Source organism: Scyliorhinus canicula, chromosome 7 (genome assembly GCF_902713615.1).
Source record: "Scyliorhinus canicula chromosome 7, sScyCan1.1, whole genome shotgun sequence".
NCBI classification, from domain to species: domain Eukaryota; kingdom Metazoa; phylum Chordata; class Chondrichthyes; order Carcharhiniformes; family Scyliorhinidae; genus Scyliorhinus; species Scyliorhinus canicula.
In genome coordinates, this window is record NC_052152.1 from 156,757,929 (window position 1) to 156,781,035 (window position 23,107).

The window sequence follows — 23,107 nt, forward strand, 5'->3', positions numbered from 1 at the left end:
GAGAAATTAACTTTGTTGTAAAAGATCCATCCCTGGTTTGGCCACCCCTGTTCGAAGGTCAAAAATATCTCTTTAAAAAAAAACCAGGAGGCCTTAGTTATTGTGTCAAAGGAAAACGGTAGTTTGTGCAGATGAAAAGTAATGTTTTATATCTGTCCCCTCAGGTATTCAACAATTTATACAATGTTCCCAGTGTTTTCTCTCGTTCTGGACAAGGATGTGAAATCAGAAGTTGCAATGCTCTATCCAGAACTATACAAAGATCTTACCAAGGTACACATTGGAATAATTCTCTTTTATGTACACTTTTTGTGTAACATATATTTATATTGGCTCAATTTCATTTTTAGAATTCTGCAAAGTCCAACTAAATATATTTAGACTCACAAGGTTGTGTATCTAAATTTATATAAATATGCAGTCTTTTTTCATATTCTTTCATGGGATTTGGGTGTCACTGACTAGGCCAGCATTTTAATTTCCCATCCCTAATTGACCTTGAAAAGGTGGTGGTAAGTTGCCTTCTTGAACTGCGGCAGTCCCTATGTTGTAGGTACACCTGCAGTGTTGTTAGGGAGGGTTCCAGGATTTTGACCTGGCGACGGTGAAGGAACAACAGTGGAGGGCGAGATTTAATGGAAATGAAACAGAATCCCGTGTCGAGCGCGTTTAGCCAGCTGTTTCCCTTTTGGCAGAGAAAGACCATGCTATTGATTGGGACTCTGCTTAAATTCACGACCTCGGCGAGGAATGTCCTGCTAAAGCCAAATGCAGTCCCATTTCATGCATTACTGAGCTGCGTTCACCAGGTGCCCCGATCTCTAGACCCCCACTACAGCCTCCAAAATCCCCCAAAGCCCAAACTCACCTATCAGGGGGTCTTGGAACTCCCCACAACATTAGGGCAGGGCATCCCCAGGCCTGATCCCCAGCGTGGGCGAAATGCCACCCGGGCACCTTGGACTGCCTACCTGGCAGTTCCCCTGCCAGACTGGAAGCATCAACTGGGCACCCTGGCAGTGCCAGTGCCCAGCTGGCATCAGGGGTGTCAGGTATCACCCTGTCCAGAGCCTGAGCACCAGGGGCCCCTAACTTTTTTCAAAAAATATACTTTATTCATAAAATTTATAATAAACGTTACAGAACATTTCAAATTGTCCTGACTGTACATTTCCATCTGAGTTACATTCATTTGTCTTTCTTCAATTCAATTGGGATAGCGGGCCCCTAATTGCCTGGGAGACACCTGTGCTTGCCCAGGGTTTCCAAGACATGGGGTTAGATGCCGCACCTTGGGTAACTGCGGCGAGTGCATATTAAAGTGATGCTTACTGCAACACTTTAATATGCAAATTCTCCTAATCTTGATCCCACCTGTTGTGGGCAGGATCCAGATTGAGATGTCTCATAAGATCCCGTTAGATCTCATTAGGTGTGGCGAGCCGGGTAAATTCCATGAGACGAATCTCACCCATAGTTCCAAATAAGAATGGTGCATGTCTTGAAGGGAAATTGCAGGTGGTGGTGTTCCCATGCACCTGTTGCCCTTGTCCTTGTTGGCGGTAGGGATCGTGGGCAGGATTCTCCATTGCCGAAAGCCGAAATCGGGAACAGCAAGTGGGCAGAGAATAGCTCCCGACGCCAAAATCTTGGCAGGTGGCGGTTTGGCGCCGAATCGCGATGCTCCGCTCCCTCCAAATTGGCATGATTGTGACTCGTTGCGCACGTAGTTGCAACTGCATTCGCATCTCATTATCGGGCCCACCCATGATGCTCTGCCTCCAATGGGCCGAGATCCCAAAGGCGCGGGCCGCTTGTGGTCTCAACCGTCGTGAGCCTGGTGTGGTGACTGAGGAGAGAGAGACGGCGTACGAACTCGCACCGCTATACTTGCTGACAGTCGTGCCGCTGGCCGGGGGGCTTTTGCCAGTTCTGGGGGGATTAGTGGCTGGCTGGGAGATGTGCTGTGTGGTCGTGGTCCAGCCACAACTGCCGCCATCTTTTTGGCTGCGATCGGTGCGTGTGTCGGTGGTGTAGGAACTGACAGGATCTGTTGTGAACAACATTATTCTGCCAGTCTCTTCTCTTGTGACCTCCACATGGTGGAGACGAAAGTCAAGGGAAGAAATACCCGTCCTCATTTTTAGTATAATTTCATAAACAATAAAAAAGATGTGGAAACGTCGGTCCAACAAATCTCAACTCTAATTCCTTCCCTGCTCACTCAAGTAACACTGGAACTGGAGCCCCAAAATAGCAGAATTTCCAGGTTCACCTGATTAGCCAGATTTAGAATACAGGAAAATGATCTAACAGAGGAAAGTGAGCTGGTGTTGGCCATGCCTCGGACCTGAACCCGTGTTCTTCTATTGGATCACTATGACACCCAATGGGCCTGATGAGCATCCTGTTTTCTTTAGCCACTTACCTCTCCTCCTATCCTGAAGGTAAAATAGCAAAGTCACCCAGATGACCAACGGCTGCTTTCCCCTTTGAGGGGGAGAGCTGACTGGTCACCATACTCAGGCAAGAGATAAGGTTGAGAAGGTACTCATCTCAGCCTGTACGGGAATTGAGCTCACGCTGCTGCCCTTGCTCTGCATCATAAACCAGCTGTCCAGCGAACTGAGCTGAACCAGCTCTGGGGGCTGTGGAGCCGGAAGCCCTGGCGCACTTGTCAGCGTCACATGTACAGCCGTACTGCCCTGTTCCAGGTGCTGGCTGTGAGACACAGCCTCATCAGAAGGCTGAACCTTGGGGGAGCTGGGGGCCACCATCGCCAGTCCATAGGATGGGTCAGGGTTCCAACCCTGCGCCCCCTCCTCCTGGTCGGTGCCCATAGGGCCCTGGGGTTCACCTCGAGATGGCAGGGCAGCTGCATTGAGCCCCAGCTGCCCCTGCGTCATCTGGCTCTGCCAGCCCTGGTGGCTCCCCAATGTCTGCACCATGGTGCCAACGCCCTCTGCAGGGCTCCTCAGTGACTGGGCCATGCCCACCTGTGACTGGGACAAGCTCCGCAGCTCCTCGGACATTCCCATCTGAGAGCAGGTATGTCCTGCAGCACCTCATCAAGGTCAGCCTGGCATCAGGTCATGTCCCGCATCGAGTTAAGCTGTCTAGCGAGGCCCTCAGCCATAGCTGTCACCAACTGTGCAACACCTTGGACACCTTCACTCATGCTGCCAACGTCATGCACCAGGCTCTCCACTGTGGTCGCCACACTAGCAGTGTTGGCATCGGTGCCACGCATTGCCAGTGACATCTCCTGCCCCCGTAGCCTCTGCGATTCCTCTAATCAGCTATGGATCTGCTGGAATGTCACTGAAGTGTGCTCCCTAATGTCTCCATCAGCTCTGGGTAAACCTGTTCCAGAGGCCTGGCATCTGGCTGGGACCCAGCTGGGTCCTGGAATCCAGCAGACCTCTGTCTCCTTTCTCGCCTGGACATGACTGCCTCCACCTGATGTGCATTAGCAACTATGTGGTGCTCACCAGATTGTGCCCCAGAAGCCTGTCCACTAACATTGCCCACCGAGGTGTGTGTATCTGCACTGGTGGAGGGGGGGGGGGGGGGGGGGGGGATGACAACTGTGACAGATCGACTGTGGCATCCTTGGAGTGCTATTCCGAGGTGGTCTCATGGGACGAAAGACAGCTTTGACAAAGAGTCATCGGATTCGAAACCTTAGCTCTTTTCTCTCCCTCCAGATGCAGCCAAACTTGCTGAGATTTTCCAGCATTTCCTCTTTTGTTTCAGATTCCAGCATCCGCAGTAATTTGCTTTTATCCAATGGTCTCATGGGAGGCAGGGGATGGGGCCACCCCGGATGGGCTGGCAATGTTGGTTGGAGGACCAGCGGGGGAATGAACACGTGGTCAGTGGGAGGGATGGGTCAGTCTGTGTGGCATTAACAACTCACGTGTGACAGTCCATCCGGGTGGGGCCCAGTGGATCCTCACCTTTCTGTCCTCGGCCACCCCCCGTAACCTTCTGAGCCGGTTCCTCGCAGGTTATGAGGATTCTTAAGTCCGGCACCCCTCTCCCGCCAATTGTGGGACATCTTCTCCTGTGGAGACACAGACAGGATACATGTGGTTCACATTGGTGAGGGGGTGGAAACTAAAGCGAGGAATGGAGGGGCTGTAATGGGAGTTGGTGTGATGGGAGGGTTGGGGTGGGGCAGGTGAAGGGCGGGTTGGGGTGAAAGATGGAGGGTTGGGGGAGCTGGTCGTGTTGAGTGCGGTGGGGATTTAGGGTGGGGGGTGGGCTGTTAACTCACCCGTGCAGCCCGATGCATGACGTTGACTTTCTTGCGGCACTGGAGGCCTGCCCTCCTGGTCCCGCTTCCCGAGCTGACCACAAGTGCCACTTCATTCCAGGCGGCACTGGCTGCCCTGTGGCTCCACCTCTGGGACCCTCGGGGGAACAGGACATCGCTCCAGGCCTGCACCACATCTAGGAGCTTCCCCAGGTCCATGTCTCCAAACCTTGGGGCAGGTCATCTCGGCGCCATGGCCACGAGCTCAGTGGGGTTGCCTGTGCAAGTGCTGTTTAAGTGCTGCTTGACCTTGTTAGCGGGAGGTGGCTGGTGAGCGCGGTCCCGGTGAATTGGCTGGCAAGCCTTCATTTGCGGCGAGAAGCCTGAGGGGCCTCGTTAAGTGGACCAATTAACTTTGAATAATTTTGCCGGCCTCACCGGGTCAAGTGCCGGGAAGCTCACTGCAGTTCACGCTTGCTTCCACACTTCGAAATCCTTCCAGAGAATCGTACCCTTAATGTGTGAATTTAATAAATGAGTTGGGGCAGCACGGTGGCGCAGTGAGTTAGCCATGCTGCCTCACGGCGCTGAGGTCCCAGGTTCGATCCCGGCTCTGGGTCACTGTCCGTGTGGAGTTTCCACATTCTCCACGTGGCTGCGTGGGTTTCACCCCTACAATCCAAAAATGTGCAGGTTGATTCGCCACGCTAAATTGCCCCTTAATTGGAAACAATGAATTGGGTACTCTAAATTTATGAAAAAATAAATGAGTTAACAGTGAAAGGGGAGTCATCACATCATTATTCAATATCCACGATGTACTTTGCAAGTTGGCTAACTGGTTAATGAAAAAACAGGGAAACTTTGCTTGGGACTTGAGACACAACAATCATTGTTAGTGCTTCCCCTATTACGCTGGCTGATGTCAGTAAATTTAGATCAGTTTATGAGTTGTATGTAGGTTGTTCCTGGGTTTGAAGGCTCTGAATCACGTCACCAGTACATTCACTGACTGAGCCACCAGGGGGGGTTGCAGGATTATGTACCATTCTTGTTTGGCCTAGTGGTTCTGGCAATAGCTTTGAAAAGTTTGTGGTCACATGTAAATAGTCTCTCAGGTCTGCTAGCCACAGCCCTTCTGAGATTGATGGTCAGTATATAGGATATTTTGTAGTTACCTAGTGACACCGATAAAATCTTCATTTGGAGCACAGAGTGGGACAAATTATTGGTCATCTCCACAGCCTCTGTTTTGAACTTTTGTAAATATTAAAAAACATAAAAGCGCAAACATTACCGGGAGAATCTGAGATATTTTTAATGGGATGTAGCCATCTCGATAATTATGGTTAAGTAAACAGTAAATGTGCTTCCATGAATGAAAAAATGACTTACAGAGAAAAGGGATCACATTTTCATTTGCATCAAAACTGTAAGGAAACTTTGTCTAGCGATCAAGTCAGTTTCCTTCATTATCACAGCTTATCAGTGACTGCAGTTAATGAAGAATCTGAGGCGATTTTACCAGCACTGAAAACAAATGTTTCAGCAATTATGCGATAACTGCAACATTGCATCTGTGCTGACAGATTTCAAAACTCCCAAGTCTAACTTCACAAAGATACAATGGAAATTTATGCTGCAGCAAATACAGTTAAAGCAACGGTTCCAGGAACTTGTTGCTACTTCACAACTCCATATATGAGAATAACTACATAACTTGTTAAATGCGTCAATTGATTAGTTTCCAAAGGAATCTAAATTAAGTCTGTTGGTGAGTTTTACCTTTAAATCTGCAAATAACATTTTAAATTGCACGTTTTTAAAAGAAAATGTAAGTTCTCTCTCGCATAACATCTGCAAGAATGGCTCTGTGTGTTGAGCATTAAAATGTTGACTTGAAACCGAACTGTGACACTAAGGTGCAGTCTGTGAAACTGATTCTTCCCTTCCTCTATTTCAGGGTCGACCACTCTCTTTTAAAACCTTCTTGATTTGGGTTTTAATTAGTATATACCAAGGTATGGAAATTACATTTTATTACAAGTGGGCGTGAAAAAAAAACTTTGCAATTATACTGTGCCTTTCATGACCTGAGGAATTTCCAAAGCAGTGAGAGACAGTTGTGTACCATTGAAGCTTGGTCATTGTTGTAATAGTGGAAGCTCAGCAGCCAATTTGCACAAAGCAAGAACGCATGGACATCATGTGATAATGGCCAGATAAACAGTTTTAGTGATATTGATTGAGGGATAATTATTTGATATTACGCCCAAGAAAAATTTCCCTGCTCTTCTTTGCAATAATGTTGCTTTACTTATACCTCACAATAAGCAGACCTCAGTATAATGTCTCCTCCAAAAGATTTTACCACCAACTGTGCAGCACTCCTTAGGCACTGCACTGGAATACCAGTCTAGAATGGGACTTCAACCAGCAATCTTCTGCCTCTGAGATGACTCTGCGCTCATACAGAATTATTGTAATAGTGCCAGTATCTCCGTTCAAAAAAGAATGACCATATTTTTCCTTTGTTTTTTTCCAGGTGGTATAATAATGTATGGAGCTCTTCTGTTGTTTGATTCCGAGTTCGTACATGCAGTAGCCATTTCCTTTACATCACTTATTCTCACTGAGTTACTGATGGTGGCGCTAACTATCCAGACCTGGCACTGGCTCATGATCGTGGCAGAACTTCTCAGTCTCAGCTGCTACATTGCTTCTCTTGTCTTCTTGCACGAGTTTATAGGTAGGTCAACATGAAAACTTTGTTGAATGTACAAACACATTTGCATTATTTTCCCAACCTTGCTATTAAAAAATATTCTCGCCTTTCCTTTCTTGAATATGTTCCATACAGTTGCACAGGGAACCCTCTGGTATCTTGCCCAGGTGATCATTTAATGATAGAGTTTTACATTGAGTTTGAGAGTGAATTCATTAAGGCCGAAACCAAGATCTTCAGTTTAAACAAAGCAAACTGCAGAGGCTATTAGGGGTGAGTTGGCTGAGGAGAATGGGAGACGTGATTTTGAAAATATGGTTGGAGATATGTTATGGCAAACATTTAAAGTATTACTTCATAATTTATAATAATCATACATTCCCTTGACAAATAAAGTTCACACTGGATAAATGGTCCAATGGTGGCTAACGAAAAGTGAAAGATTGTATTAGCTTAAAGGAAGAGGCAAAATGTTGCGAAAGAGTAAGCCTAAGGATGTGAGGATTTAAAAAATTATCAAATGGCCACCAAATTTAAAAAAGGCAAGTAAGATATGAGAGCAAGCTTGCTGAAGACATAAAACAGAATGTAAAAGCTTCTATAGACATAAGGAAGAGATTAGCAAAAGTAAATGTGAGTCCCTTACAGGAGAATTAGGAGAGTAAAGACATGTCAGAAACACTAAACTAATCTGTCTTCATGCTAGAAGACACAAATAAAATACTGGAGATAGTTAGGAATGAGGACAGAGTGAAAATGAGGAGTTTTCAGGATACTGGTATTCATAAAGAATCGGTAATGGAGAAATTAATGGGACCAAAAGCTGACAAATCGCCTTGACCTGATGGGCTACACGCTGACTAGAGTGAGAGTGAATCCATTGATTTTGATTTTCCACAGTCGCCAGCAATTAGAAGTAATGTAACCCTGCAATTCAAGATGGGAGGAAGAGAGAATATGGATCTATAGGCAGTTAGCCTGACATTAATAGGAAATATATTAGAATTTATTTTTTGAGAATGATGACAGAGCACTTAAAACCATAATATGATTGGGATGAGCCAACTCAGACTTATGAAAGTGAAATCATCTTTGTTAAATCTGTTAGAGTTGTTTAATGTTGTGACTAAAGGGAGAGATAAGGGGGATCCAGTGGATTCAGCTTATTTGAATAGTCAAACTTAGGCTAGGGCAGCAGATCCATGGGGACACCACCATCTACAAATTCTTCTCCAAGCCACATGCCATCCTGGCTTCGAACTAATTCACCATTCCTTCACCGTCGCGGGGTCAAAATCCCGGAACTCCCTTCCTAATAGCCCCTGGGGTGTACCCACACCACATGGACTTCAGCGCTTCAAGAAGGAGCTCATCACCACCTTCTGAAGGGCAATAAACTATGAGCGGTAAATGTTGGCTGAGCAAGCACATCCTATGAATGAATAAAAGAAAAGGAAGACTGGCTACGCAATCCACTGGTAAACGAGAGATTAGCAAAGTTAGGCCACTTCCTCAAAAATTCATATTATAAGGGAAAGCAGTTCAAAACTATTGTCACCCAATCGCATGACTCTTGCCGACTCTTGGAGCAGTAGTTCACAGCTATTGTCCCCAACCACAGCTAGTGCTTCTTTGCACCTCCATTGTCATCAGCTGTTCATAGCAAGCCAAGACAAAGTAACATGAATGGTGTTGCAGAGTATAGCTGCCCAAATTTACCTGCGTGCAACAGTGGTTTCCATAACAAACAAATGTACATATCTGTAGCTCGAAGTGTTTGCTAGCAAGAACTAAAACATTTGGGACAGATGGAAAGTTACTCTGGGTTTTCAGTTTCTATTCACCTTGTTGAAGTTTAGAATTATTCAGTATTAGCACAAGTGGATGCAGTTTTATTTGTCATAGCAAGTGGAAAACAAAGCAATTGTGGCAAACTGGTGTTTCAGCGGGAAGTTTAACTTACCACAGACTGTTTTGCGACAATGAAGCGATTGTACTAAAACCAAAATGGCCTGGCATCTACTAAGAGCAGCAATCTGATTGCGAGAAGATTAGCTTGAAGTGCATCCGCCTTGAGTGGGATGTTGCCGTTGTGACATCACTGGTGACTGCAGGATGTGTGGGAGCTGCTCTGTTCATGGCTCCTCCACTTCCATACGGCTCGAGTGACATTATTATGGTCGCACTCCTACTCTCAGGAAGCGGATGTCGTGCAGCTCGCTTTCTTTTTGTTGCAAAGAAACTGAATGGTATCTGTAGATATGAGTTGAAATTTCACACGGTTTCCGGTTTGACTGAAAACTCGCCGTTTGTTGCAGGGGCATTTGTCCCTCGACTCAAAATTACCAGGGAAATCGTTCAAACAACAATATTTCTATAAATAACAGGGGGAAAAGCCATTTGGTGCACTTGGATACATTTTTCCCTCCTCCAAATTCCCGACTCTACAAAAGCAAAATACGGCAGGCACTGGAAATCTGAAATAAAATCAGAAAATGCAAGAAATACTCAAGTCAGTCTGACAACTTCAGTGGAGAGAGAAACAGAGTTAACGTTTCAGGTTGATAACCTGTCCTTAGAACTGGTAATGGATAGAGATGTGACAGATTTCTGCTAAGTACGGAAGAAAGGAAAGGGCAGAGAGGGGGAGAGAAGAACAGGGAAAGCTTCTGATGTGGTGAAAGAACGGAAAGATTCACTGGCTAAAGCGATGGCGGAACAAGAAGGATAAGTTGTGTTCAGAGGAAGTGCAAATTGGATGGCAGAATTATTACCAACGGCCTCCGGTTCATCCTCTCAACTTATTGAATTTTGAGCCCAGCACAGCACCGAGCTTTCCCATTACTTTTGCCGCTGCACCCACTTCGTCAGTCTGATCTCTAGAGCTTTTCATTGCAAACTGTCAGCATGATGTCAGTTGTCTCAATTTCTGCACTCCCCCCTGCCCCTGCTTACTCTTGAATCCACCAGGATCATAAAATGACCAATAGTCACCTTGTTGAAAGATGAACTATTTAATGACTAATAAAATAATAAACTGTGAGTCGGGCAGCACGGTGGCGCAGTGGGTTAGCCCTGCAGCCTCACGCGCCAAGGTCCAAGGTTCAATCCCGGCTCTGGGTCACTATCCGTGTGGAGTTTGCACATTCCGTGGACATTGGAGTTTGCACTATCCGTGTGGAGTTTGAGTGGGTTTCACCCCCACAACCCAAAGATGTGCTGGCTAGGCGGATTGGCCACGCTAAATTGCTCCTTAATTGGAAAAAATTAATTGGGTACACTAAATTTATTTAAAAAAAATAAACTGTGAGTCCTTTTACTCCTGTTACTAAACTAACAATGAAGATAACTATATCAACATTATCATTTTGCACTTTCCCCTAAAAATGTCAATGGTGGTGATGATCACTATGCCCCAAGCCATTTGATGCTAGCAATATCGCAACTAGGTTCTAAAATAAACATAAAATATCCAACTTGAATTCACAGTGGTAAAGATGGAAGTTCGCAAACACAGGGAAGCAATAAATGGCCTAATACTCAGCCCACACTCCCCCACTCCCATGTCCTCCCCACCGTCCACTCACAGCAGATTTGGAGGTACCTACAAGAGTTTCTTCGTTGGAAGAAAATTGCTGTTTCAAAGTGACAAGAGCATACAGTTTTCGTAAATATTTCCTTTGACATAATAAATGGAACACCAAAAAATATTTTTAACAATTCTGTAGTGTGCTTTTCTTGTTGCTTTTTAACAAGGCACAGTCTTTGTTAATGGAGAGGGAGAAGAACTAAAACAACTGATGTAACTGCACTGATCTTTTCACACTGCGGTGTTGTTGCATCTAGTGTTTCACATGCAAACACAGAAGGTTTACCAAGTACTTTCTGATGAAGATGATGAGGGGGATAGATAGAGTGGGCGTATAGATAGAGTGGACGTTCAGAGACTATGGCCGGGATTCTCCCCTACCCGGCGGGGTGGAATTCTCCGCACCTTTAGGGGCTAGGCCCGCGGCGGAGCGGTTCCCACTCCGCCAGCCGGCGCAAACAGCCTTTGTCGCCCCGCCAGCCGGGGCCGAAAGGCCTTCGCCAGCCGGCGGAAGTCCACGCATGCGCTGGAGCGTCAGCGGCTGCTGACGTTATACCGACGCATGCGCAGGGGAGGGGGTGTCTTCTGCCTCCGCCGTGGTGAAGGCGGGGGCAGGATTGATGCGGCCCCGGGCGATTCTCCGACCCTCCGGGGGGTCGGAGAATTCCGCCCTATTTCCTCGGGTGATGTATTTGTTACAAGGGGGCATAACTATAAGCTTCAGGGTGGGAGATATAGGAGGGATGTCCGAGGTAGGTTCTTTACTCAGAGAGTGGTTAGGGTGTGGAATGGACTGCCTGCTGTGATAGTGGAGTCAGACACTTTAGTGGAATCGGACACTAAAGGGGCTGGTTTAGCTCACTGAGCTAAATCGCTGGCTTTTAAAGCAGACCAAGCAGGCCAGCAGCACGGTTCGATTCCCGTACCAGCCTCCCCGGACAGGCGCCGGAATGTGGCGACTAGGGGCTTTTCACAGTAACTTCGTTGAAGCCTACTCGTGACAATAAGCAATTTTCATTTCATTTCATTTCACTTTAGGAACTTTCAAGCGATTATTGGATAGGCACATGGAGCAAACCAGAATGATGGGGAGTGGGATAGCATGATCTTGGTTTCAGACAATGCTCGACACAACATAGTGGGCCAATTGGCCTGTTCTGTGCTGCACTGTTCTATGTTCTATGCTTTAACCCCTGCATTAATCAAGAATCTGTACAGCACTGCCTTAAAAATATTCAAAGATTCTGCTTCCACTGTCTTTTGAGGAAGAGAATTCCAAAGACTCAGAACCCCCTGAGAGAAAGAAATTCTCCTCATCTCTGTCTTAAGTGAGCAACCTTTTATTTTTAAACAGTGACCCCTGTTTCTTTTTTTTAAATAAATTTAGATTACCCAATTATTTTTTCCAATTAAGGGGCAATTTAGCGTGGCCAATCCACCTACTCTGCACATTTGTGGGTTGTGGGGGCGAAACCGACACAGACACGGGGAGAATATGCAAACTCCACACGGACAGTGACCCAGATCGAACCTGGGACCTCAGCGCCGTGAGGCGGTTGTGCTAACCAGTAGGCCACCGTGCTGCCTGTGACTCCTGTTTCTAGATTCTCCCACAGGAAGAAAGATCTGCTCCACATCCACCCTATCAAGACCCCTCAGGATCTTAAATGTTTTAATCAAGTTGCCTCTTTCACAAAACCATGTTGACTCTGCCTGATTGCCTTGATTTTTTTCTACATTTCCCTGCTATAACATCTTTAATAATGGCTTCTAACATTTTCCGTTTGACAGATGTTAGGCTAATTGGCTAGTAGCTTCCTGCTTTCTGTCTCCCTCCCTTTTTGAATAACTGAATTAGATTTATTATTTTCCAATCTAATGCAATCTTCCACTAATCTAGAGAAATTTGGAGCATTAAAACCAATACATCAACTATCTCACTGGCGACTTCTTTCAAGAGCTTAGGGTGAAGGCCATTCGGACCCAGGGCTCTGTCAGCCTGCAACTGCACAATATCACTTTCCTAGTGATTGTAACATTCCTGAGCTCCTCCCTCCCTTCCATTTCCTGATTAGCAGCTATTTCTGGGATGCTACTTGTGCCATCTATAATGAAGACCGATGCCGTGTACCTGTTTAATTCATGCCATCTCTCTACTTTTCATGATCAATTCCCAGATGCATTTTCTATAGGACCAATACTCATTTTGCTAACTCTTTTATTGAAGTAACTTTAGAAACTCTGACTATCCATCATTATATTACTAGCTAGCATTATCTTGTACTCTAATTTTTCCGTCCTTGTTAATTTTTTGTCATTCTTTACTGTTCTTTACATTCTTTCCAGTCTTCTGACCTGCCAACCCCCTTTTGCACAATTATATGTTTTTTCTTTAAGTTTGATACTGGGCGGGATTCTCTCACGGATTCAGTATATCCAAGCCATTTATAGATTTCCAGCAGTGGTCTGTGATTGACAGCTTGTAAAAACCATCTACAGCTTTGATCCAACCATATCCCTTCAAGCTTCAGTGGCTAAGTGGTGAAACCCCAATATTTGTAAAAACATTGACCATATCAAAGAGATGTAAGTGCATTCTAAGCACTAAGTGTATTCCAATTCCAATTACTCAAGCGTGTGATTACACCCACCCGCCACAAACACACACATAAGTGAAACCCCCTAATAATGGGGCTTCCCTGGCAGTCCGAATGGCGGTTTAGCGGTATCAGGGAGGTCACGTGCCTCACCACCCAGGGGCTACACTCACTTACATGTCCTCAACATAGTCATCACGAATGGCTTTCACTTTTGAAACGCAGTAGTGATTTGCGCCGGCATAAATTCATGCCGCTGCAGTGATGGTGGTGGTTTGGAGGGGGGGATCCAGCATGGGGGTAGACGCTACATCATAAAGCTCTTTAAGCACATTTAAAAATTATTAAAATTAATGGGAATCAGGTTCATCCCCTTTCTGGATGTGAACCTGATCCCGTCACTGGCATGGAAGATCTCAAGCCGCTGTATCGCCAGCGCATATCCCATTATTGCCCTCTTGCGAGATTTAATAATAATTTAACGGCCATAACGGGATTTGCACCAGTGGTGAATGGACCCTTGAAGTTCCACCCATTGTTTAAATTGCCCCGTAATTTCTGATTGTAATGATAACAAAAGTGTCAGTGTTTGCCATTACTTTGTAAAACTAACAGTAACCAACCTCTAGTACCAGAAATGTTGAGGAACACAGGGTTTTGTGAGATTGAGGAACTGAGGGAAATGGTGTTGGAGAAATCTATGGGATTGCAGGCCTCTATATCCCGGGGCCTGATAATCTACATCTCAGAGTACTTAAGGAAGTGGCCCTAGAAATAGTGGATGCATTGGTGGTCACCTTCCAAGACTCTATAGACTCTGGAACAGTTCCATGGATTGGACAGTAGCTAATGTTACCTCACTATTTAAAAGGGGAGGTAGAAAGAAAACATGGACTTATAGACCAGTCACCCTGATGTCAGTAGTGGAGAAATTGCTCGGGTCTATTATAAAATATTTAATAGCAGAACACTTGGAAAACAGCAGCAGAATCGGACAGAGACAGCATGTATTTACAAAAGGGAAATCATGCTTGACAGATGAATTGAAATTCTTCAAGGATGTAACTAGTGGAGTTGATGAGAGGGAGCCAATGGATGTGGTTTATTTGAACTTTCAGAAGGCTTTTGCCACAGTCCCACATAAGAAATTAGCTTTTAAAATGAAAGCCAATAGGATTGGGGGTTATTTTTTGAGATGGATAGAAAACTTGATGGAAGACAGGAAACTAAGAGGGGAATCGGGATTCTCCCCTACCCGGCGGGGCGGGCTGTACTGGCACCAAGGAGTGGCATGAACCACTCCGGCGCGGGACACCTGGAAAGTGCAGAATCCTCTGCACCTTCAGGGGCTAGGCCAGCGCCGGTGGGGTTGGTGGCGCGCCAGCCGGCGCGGAAGGGCCTCCGCCGGCCGGCGCAAGTGGGCTCATGCGCGGGAGCGCCAGCGTGTGCTGGCGTCATCTCAGGGCATGTACAGGGGTCATCTCCGCGCCAGCCATGGCGGAGGTTGACAGCAGCCGGCGCGGAGGGAAAGAGTGCCCCCATGGCACAGGCCCGCTCGCGGATCGGTGAGCTCCGATCGCAGGCCAGGCCACCGTGGCCGCCCGTAGAGCCAGGTCCCGCCGGTACGGACCTGGTTTGATATACGCCGGCAGGACCGACCGAAAACGGGCAGCCGCTTGGCCCACTGCGGGGCGGAGAATCGTTGGAGAATTCGGCAGCCGTCATCGAGGCGGGATTCACGCCCCCCCCCCCCACCAATTCTCCGACCCGGCGGGGGGTCGGAGAATCCCGCTTTTGTAAACGGCAGGCAATAACTAGTGAGGTACCGTCGAATTCAGGGCTAGGATCCCAGCTACTCACAATGTATATTAATGACTTAGATGAGGGTACTAAATACAATATTTCCCAATTTGCAGATCACACACAGCTGGGTAGGAGGGTGAGCTGTGAGGAGGATGTTGAGATGCTTCAGTGTGATTTGTGAGTGGGAAAATGCATAGCAGATGCAGTATAATGTGGATAAATGTGAGGTTATCCATTTTGGTTGTAAAATTGGAAAGGCAGATTATTATCTGAATGGCTCTAGAGAGAGGGGAATGTGCAACGTGACCTGGGTGCCCTTGCACACCAGTCACTGAAGATACGCATGCAGGTACAGCAGGCAGTAAAGAAAGGAAATGATATGTTGGCCTTCATCGCAAAACAATTTGAGTGCAGAAGGAGGGATGTCTTGCTGCAGTTACACAGGGCCTTGGTGACACCATACATGGAATATTGTGTGTAGTTTTGGTCTCCTTACCTGAGGAAGGATGCTCTTTCTATGGAGGGAATGCAGCAAAGGTTTACTAGATTGTTTCCTGGGATGGTGGGACTGACATATGAGGAGATATTGTGTCAGTTAGGATTATATTCGCTGACGTTTGTAAGAATGAGGGGGTTCTCATAGAAATCTCTAAAATTCAGGGTAGACAGGGTAGATACGTCGGATGTTTCCCATGGCGTGGGAGTCTAAAACTGTATGGCTTATTTAAATATGTATACCTGGATCCCGCCCAACATCTTGCGAGGTTTGGATGAATCTCGTGATTCGAGAGAGAGAGACACGACTTACGAGATTCAATGGCCTCATCATGTCACCAAGTCAGGCATGATGAGATAATAATCGCGCCCTGTATATTTTCAAGAAACTGAGTCAGAATCAAACTCTTAGGGCGAAATAGATCAAAGGATATGAGGGGAAAGTGCATTACTGAGTTGGATGATCAGCCCTGATCATAATGAATGGCAGAGCAGGCTCGAAGGGCTGAATGGCCTCCTCCTTCTCCTATTTCCGATGTTTCTATGAAATTTGCACATGCGGTTAAATATGAAACCAGGAGTTTTTGTCATTGATAACCAGCTCCTGCATAGGGTGCTCTGTGGCAGTCTTTGCCAGTACTTTCAGCACAGAATCAATGATTTGATGTGAACTTTAACTTTGTACACATTATTCTCTCTAACATACATTGAAAATGTTAAATCTTGTTATGTGAGAAGTAACATTTTTTTATGGCATACTCGATTCTTGCTGAACAGTCTTTCTGACCCTGAAAAATTAATTGTAGAAGCCTGAAGTGACAATCTTCCCATTGCAGAATAGTTCCATTGATTTTTAAAACAAATAAGATGACCTTTTTCAGCTCCTATCTTAATCTCATATCTATGATGAAATATTTATTTTGCTCTGTGTAAAATTAGGAAAATATGACTGATAATCAGTGCCCTTTGCTACTTGATTTGTTGCGTGTGAAAATTCTTCGACCTAATTGGCTGCTCAGGCTGTTTGATGACTTCACTGTTCCTGAGGGTCAGTAATCCCGAATAGATGGTGCCGGAATAAAATTGGCATTGTATTCGGGAAACCAATGTCACATAGCCCACTGAATCTTTGTGGTAGGCTTTGTGTCAGATCAGCAGATATGCTGTCCCTTCATCACTGACTGCAAAGTCTGGGCCATTTTACTACAATTCTGTCAATTGAACTGAAGGAAATTAGGCTGAGTATGATTTGGAAGAGCCATGTATGTAACTCATGCACTGCCTGCTTTTCTGTTGCAGATGTCTACTTCATCATCACTCTACCCTTCCTGTGGAAAGTAACAGTAATCACTCTTGTCAGCTGCCTTCCCTTGTACGTACTGAAATACCTGAGAAGAAGATTCTCCCCACCAAGCTACTCCAAGCTTACCTCATAGACGCTGCGACCGGGATAATAATCCCGCCCCACTAGGGGATTAACATCTACAATTTGAGAAATTTATTTGACAGTTTCAAGTGCTACTGATGGACTAAAACTGTAACAGTCATGACCGACTGATGAGTAACAATTGGGCAACAGGCACGTTCAGAGATGCAGCCTACTGCTTCAGAGTGGTACGATTTAACTGCAGGCAGAGTCAAAAAGGGAATCATTGTACTGTTCAAAAGTTGGAAGTTTGTCAGAAACAGGGTCCATGAAGAAAAAAGCATCACAAAACACTCAATGAAACAAAGTGATTGAGCCACTGACACAAATATATGTTAAATGTGCCCCTCTTTGATCATTGCTTTAGTTTCTTTGTGACCTAGTTTCACAATTGTTAAAGAGTTTCAATTGTTGATCTATTTTCATTCCCCTCCATGTTTTCATCTTGGGTGTTTCAACTGTGTCTTGTTGTTTTCATCCTAGTTCCAGGATAAAAATGAATATCACCATCCCATGATTCAAATTGTCCGCTCTTCAAGGTAGTGACTAAAACACAATGACCCATTTCTTCTGATCTGCAGATAGATACACGAAGGGGGTCCCTCATAGGTCCCAATGCAATGACTCTGTGGGAATTTCCCGGGAAGGTTGAACATCCAGCAGTCAATTCTCTTGCTCCCTGGGACACGCCGATACTCTCCAACTCTGAGTTTGAGTCAAAGATTTTGGATGGTTCTGACGTGTACTGATCTAGATAGGTTCCCAGGAAATGTTAGACAGATTAACTATCTAACTTACCCGTCCCACCAGTCACTCACATTGATCCCCCTGCCGGCCACTTGACTCAAGCAGACTGGCCACCATCAGGCAAATAGCACCCGGGCCTCCCCCCCCCGCCCCACCCCACACCAATTTCCTGAAATCTGACCTGACTACCCTTATCTCCTGTCTGACACCGACCTGACATAACTAACCCATCACCCGCATCCCCACTGATCCCCCCTGACTAACCCCATCACCCGCGTCCCTCACTGATCCCCCCCTGACTAACCCCATCACCCGCTTCCCCCACTGATCCGCCCTGACTAACCCCATCACCCGCTTCCCCCACTGATCCGCTCTGACTAACCCCATCACCTGCTTCCCCCACTGACCTGCCCTGACTAACCCCATCACCTGCGTCCCTCACTGATCCCCCCTGACTAACCCCATCACCCACTTCCCCCACTGACCCGCCCTGACTAACCCCATCACCCGCTTCCCCACTGACCCCGCCCTGACTAACCCATCACCCGCTTCCCCCACTGATCCCCCCTGACTAACCCCATCACCTGCTTCCCCACTGACCCCCCCTGACTAACCCATCACCCGCTTCCCCCACTGATCCCCCCTGACTAACCCCATCACCCGCATCCCTCACTGATCCCCCCTGACTAACCCCATCACCCGCTTCCCCCACTGACCCACCCTGACTAACCCCATCACCCGCATCCCTCACTGATCCCCCCCTGACTAACCCCATCACCCGCATCCCTCACTGATCCCCCCTGACTAACCCCATCACCCGCTTCCCCCACTGACCCACCCTGACTAACCCCATCACCCGCATCCCTCACTGATCCCCCCCTGACTAACCCCATCACCCACTTCCCCCACTGACCTGCTCTAAATAACCCCATCCCCCACTTCCCTTACTGATCCCCCCTGACTAACCCCATCCCCCACTTCCTCCACTGATCCGCCCTGACTAACCCCATCAACCGCGTCCCTCACTGATCCCCCCTGACTAACCCCATCACCCACTTCCCCCACTGATCCCCCCTGACTAACCCCATCCCCCACTTCCCTTACTGATCCCCCCTGACTAACCCCATCCCCCACTTCCTCCACTGATCCGCCCTGACTAACCCCATCAACCGTGTCCCTCACTGATCCCCCCTGACTAACCCCATCACCCGCGTCCCTCACTGATCCCCCCTGACTAACCCCATCACCCACTTCCCTTACTGATCCCCCCTGACTAACCCCATCCCCCACTTCCTCCACTGATCCGCCCTGACTAACCCCATCACCCACTTCCCCCACTGATCCGCCCTGACTAACCCCATCACCCGCTTCCCCCACTGATCCCCCTGACTAACCCCATCACCCACTTCCCCCACTGATCCCCCCTGACTAACCCCATCACCCACTTCCCCCACTGATCCCCCCTGACTAACCCCATCACCTGCGTCCCTCACTGACCCGCCCTGACTAACCCCATCACCCACTTCCCCCACTGATCCGCCCTGACTAACCCCATCACCCGCTTCCCCCACTGATCCGCCCTGACTAACCCCATCACCCGCTTCCCCCACTGATCCGCCCTGACTAACCCCATCACCCCGCTTCCCCCACTGATCCCCCCTGACTAACCCCATCACCCACTTCCCCCACTGACCTGCTCTGACTAACCCCATCACCCGCTTCCCCACTGATCCGCCCTGACTAACCCCATCACCCGCTTCCCCCACTGATCCACCCTGACTAACCCCATCACCCACTTCCCCCACTGATCCGCCCTGACTAACCCCATCACCCGCTTCCCCCACTGATCCGCCCTGACTAACCCCATCACCCACTTCCCCCACTGATCCGCCCTGACTAACCCCATCACCCGCTTCCCCCACTGATCCGCCCTGACTAACCCCATCACCCGCTTCCCCCACTGATCCGCCCTGACTAACCCCATCACCCGCTTCCCCCACTGATCCGCCCTGACTAACCCCATCACCCACTTCCCCCACTGACCCCCCCCCTGACTAACCCATCACCCGCTTCCCCCACTGACCCCCCCCTGACTAACCCCATCACCCACTTCCCCCACTGATCCCCCCTGACTAACCCATCACCCGCTTCCCCCACTGACCTGCTCTGACTAACCCCATCACCCGCGTCCCTCACTGACCTGTCCTGACTAATCCCATTATCTACTTCTCCCACTTACCCGCCCTGACCAACCCTCATCACCTGACTCCCTCTGACACGCTTGTCCCCGACCTGACCTGATGCCCCCACCACCTGACCCGACCTACCATCCTACCCCCTCACCCACTGACATTCTCTCCTTAGCTTTTCAAAGAAGTGATGGGATATTTGAACTCCTTAATTACCAGAAGACTGCAGCTAGTGCCATAAAAAGTGGGTGTTGGGTCTGCAGAAATTCTCTTTGGTGCTCCCTTCGAGGTTTTCTGCACTGACTCAGTTCTGCTGGATCCTCCATTGGAAGACTTCCATGAAAAATCAGAGGAAGGAAACTGCATATTTTTTTTGTCTGATCAAGGTTAGAAAGAGAGGTTCCAACCATGAACCGAAGATTTAGGCTTCTGGTTCAATGTGAGTTTATTGATGATACTTCCTCTGTTAACTGCAGTAATAAACATGTTCTTTATCTTCATCAGAACATTTTGTTCATAAACGAATGTATCAAAGGAACCAATTTGCTTTTTAATTCGCTATGAACACATCTATATTTTGAATGTGTAATGGCCTACATACGCACTTTATAACCAATACAAACTTTCCTGTAGGAGATTAATCACCCAGAATGACAAATCAACTACATTTCCTATCCTGTGTTCAGAAGGGTTTTCTTTTAAACTTCTATCAGTTCTGATATCTGATGCTTTGATGAATGAAACGAGGATGCTGACTTGGACTGACATTGTTTCTGCAAAGTAATTGCAAAGCCACATTCTCTTTAATAATGGTAGCACTACAATTGCTAGTGTCCCCCTCTGCCCAATCCATGAATGTTTGTTTTAATATCTCTCTTCCTGACTTGATAAGAGAACTGTAACAAGAGTAGAATAACTTTAAAGAGAGGTTGAAGTTTATTTAGATTTTAATGTGATAACATGTTTTAAATTGTAGGTAAAGTGATAGACGGACATATTGATTCTTTAATAATGACACTGTGCCCAGGAAGGGAGGGTGAGATTAGTCCAATCATTGTTTGTGACAGCATCCTCTCTGTCAGTAACATTCAACTTCATGGTTGACATGTGCAAGAGAAAAATGTATATCAATCTTTTATTGTACAATGGAAACATGCACATGTAGACCACACTAAGCAGTGATGCCTGCAAACATTTTACTTTTTTTTTTTAAAGAGCCTTACTTATTGAATCAAACTTGCTGCTTTCTAACTAGAACAGTGCTTCCCAAACATTTTCCCTACTGTGACCCTATTTAATGCGTCAAAATTGGTGCTACCTGAGAGAGCGGAGGGGGGGCGGGGGGGCAGAGATGAGCGGGGGCCAATGATTTTCTCCACAACCGTTTGGAAGACTCTGATGGATTTTCGAAGCGAGGAATCATGCGTGCCTATGTAATGGAGCCTCGGTGCCGAACCCAGGACTGTCTCCCAAAAGAGTCTGCGCTCAATGGTCACTATTTTTGCCTCCGAGTTTGCGACAGCAAATGATCGTTACTGAAGTCACGACCCACAGTTTGAGATTCCCTGAACTCGAAGCAGTGTTGGTTTAATGGTTTGCATTAACTTTGCAATGGCTGCTGTGTGATTGGGTGTTTGATTTCCAACCTTGAAATCCTGTCTGTGCAGCCCTGGACTCGTTTTATCGTTAAGGCCACTAAAGTTTACATGAAATTGTAACTATTGCCCAATGTGGGTAACGTATGTATGCCTTTAAAATGATGTGTTTGAGTAATATGTCTGATAAAGGTCTAAAAGCTGTATTTATTGTGATGCTGACACTTTTTGAAGCTTTTGTGAATTGGGACAAACAAATACGAATGCTGTAAGGGAAGGGATATGTGTTCACAATATTTTTCTGCATCCTGAATAAGCCCATTAGCTTCACCTGAAAGAGGGCATGATGATTAAGGTGCTTTCTTTGTAATCCTTTTAATTGGGTGGAGGTGTGGACTTGGGTAGCGTGCTCTTTCCAAGGGCCAGTGCAGACTCAATAGGCTGAATGGCCTCCTTCTGCACTGTAAATTCCATGAAATATGGCTGAAACATGAAGGTGTCTCACGTGGCTACCCTCATGCAAGTATTGGTAGCTGGTTTCCAAAAACTACTGGCAGAGACCTGGGGCGGGATTCTCCGGTCCCCCCAGCCACGTGCTAATCTGCGGCACGCCGCTTGCTGGTGGCGGTATTCTCTACTCCCGGCGCTTGTCAGTGGGATTTCCCATTGAAGCCATCCCATGCCGCTGAGAAACCCACGGGTGGGTGTGTGTGCCAGCGGGAACAGAGAATCCCAACAGTCAGAGAATTCTGGCCCTGAAGAAAGTTTGTAGCCTGCCTCATCGCCTCAAGGGTTATGATGTACGATAAAGTGAGGAACAAAAATCAAAACTGGGCAATATTTATAATGGGTCAAGAATTTTAAAATGGCATTAACTGCCAGAATACATTGGTCACAGCTCTACAGAACTATGTACTTAGTAACTTACTCAGCAGATACGATTTGTGTTTGGCAAAATGAAGTCTGTTTGTCGTCCTGTTTATGTTCCGATTTATGACTGAATCAAAAATATCAAATCGCTATTGTGAAATGTATTCTCCTGTTCATTCATTAATGACCTAATACACATTTGGTGCAATTTCTACAATACCTCTTTGTCATGGCATTGATTAACCTTCCTACTTCTCTACTTTTTTTAAAGTTTCATTTCCTTTGTAGCTCTATCTGAATATTTTTAAAACTTCTTTTAATGAGAGATTGGTGTCTTATACGTCGTGCCTGGTATGTGAATTTACACTCTGTAAGTGTTTCTACGGTAGCATGGTGGTTAGCATCAATGCTTCACAGCTCCAGGGTCCCAGGTTCGATTCCCGGCTGGGTCACTGTCTGTGTGGAGTCTGCACGTCCTCCCCGTGTGTGCGTGGGTTTCCTCCGGGTGCTCCGGTTTCCTCCCACAGTCCAAAGATGTGCGGGTTAGGTGGATTGGCCATGCTAAATTGCCCGTAGTGTAAGGTTAATGGGGGGATTGTTGGGTTACGGGTATACGGGTTACGTGGGTTTAAGTAGGGTGATCATTGCTCGGCACAACACCGAGGGCCGAAGGGCCTGTTCTGTGCTGTACTGTTCTATGTTCTATGTACATGTACCCCTGATAATTGTTCACAATCAGTGCCACTTTAGGGACATTCCTTGGCAGGTTGACTACTTTCATAAAAAAATATAAATGCATCATTCCTTTTCATT

At 46.8% G+C, this 23,107-nt stretch overlaps 1 protein-coding gene across 2 annotated transcripts in view; it reads left to right on the top strand.

The window, feature by feature from the left end:
• LOC119969467 (probable phospholipid-transporting ATPase IIA) overlaps positions 1 to 22,513 on the top strand; it is a 280,025-nt gene extending 257,512 nt beyond the window's left edge. For both annotated transcript variants that reach the window (XM_038803124.1, XM_038803125.1), the window contains 4 exons: positions 165 to 273; positions 6,222 to 6,279; positions 6,804 to 7,007; positions 16,767 to 22,513. In XM_038803124.1, coding sequence (XP_038659052.1) covers positions 165 to 273; positions 6,222 to 6,279; positions 6,804 to 7,007; positions 16,767 to 16,903 — 508 coding nt within the window. In that variant the 3' untranslated portion in view covers positions 16,904 to 22,513. The remainder of the gene's footprint in view (positions 1 to 164; positions 274 to 6,221; positions 6,280 to 6,803; positions 7,008 to 16,766) is intronic.
• Positions 22,514 to 23,107: the final 594 nt, after the last annotated feature.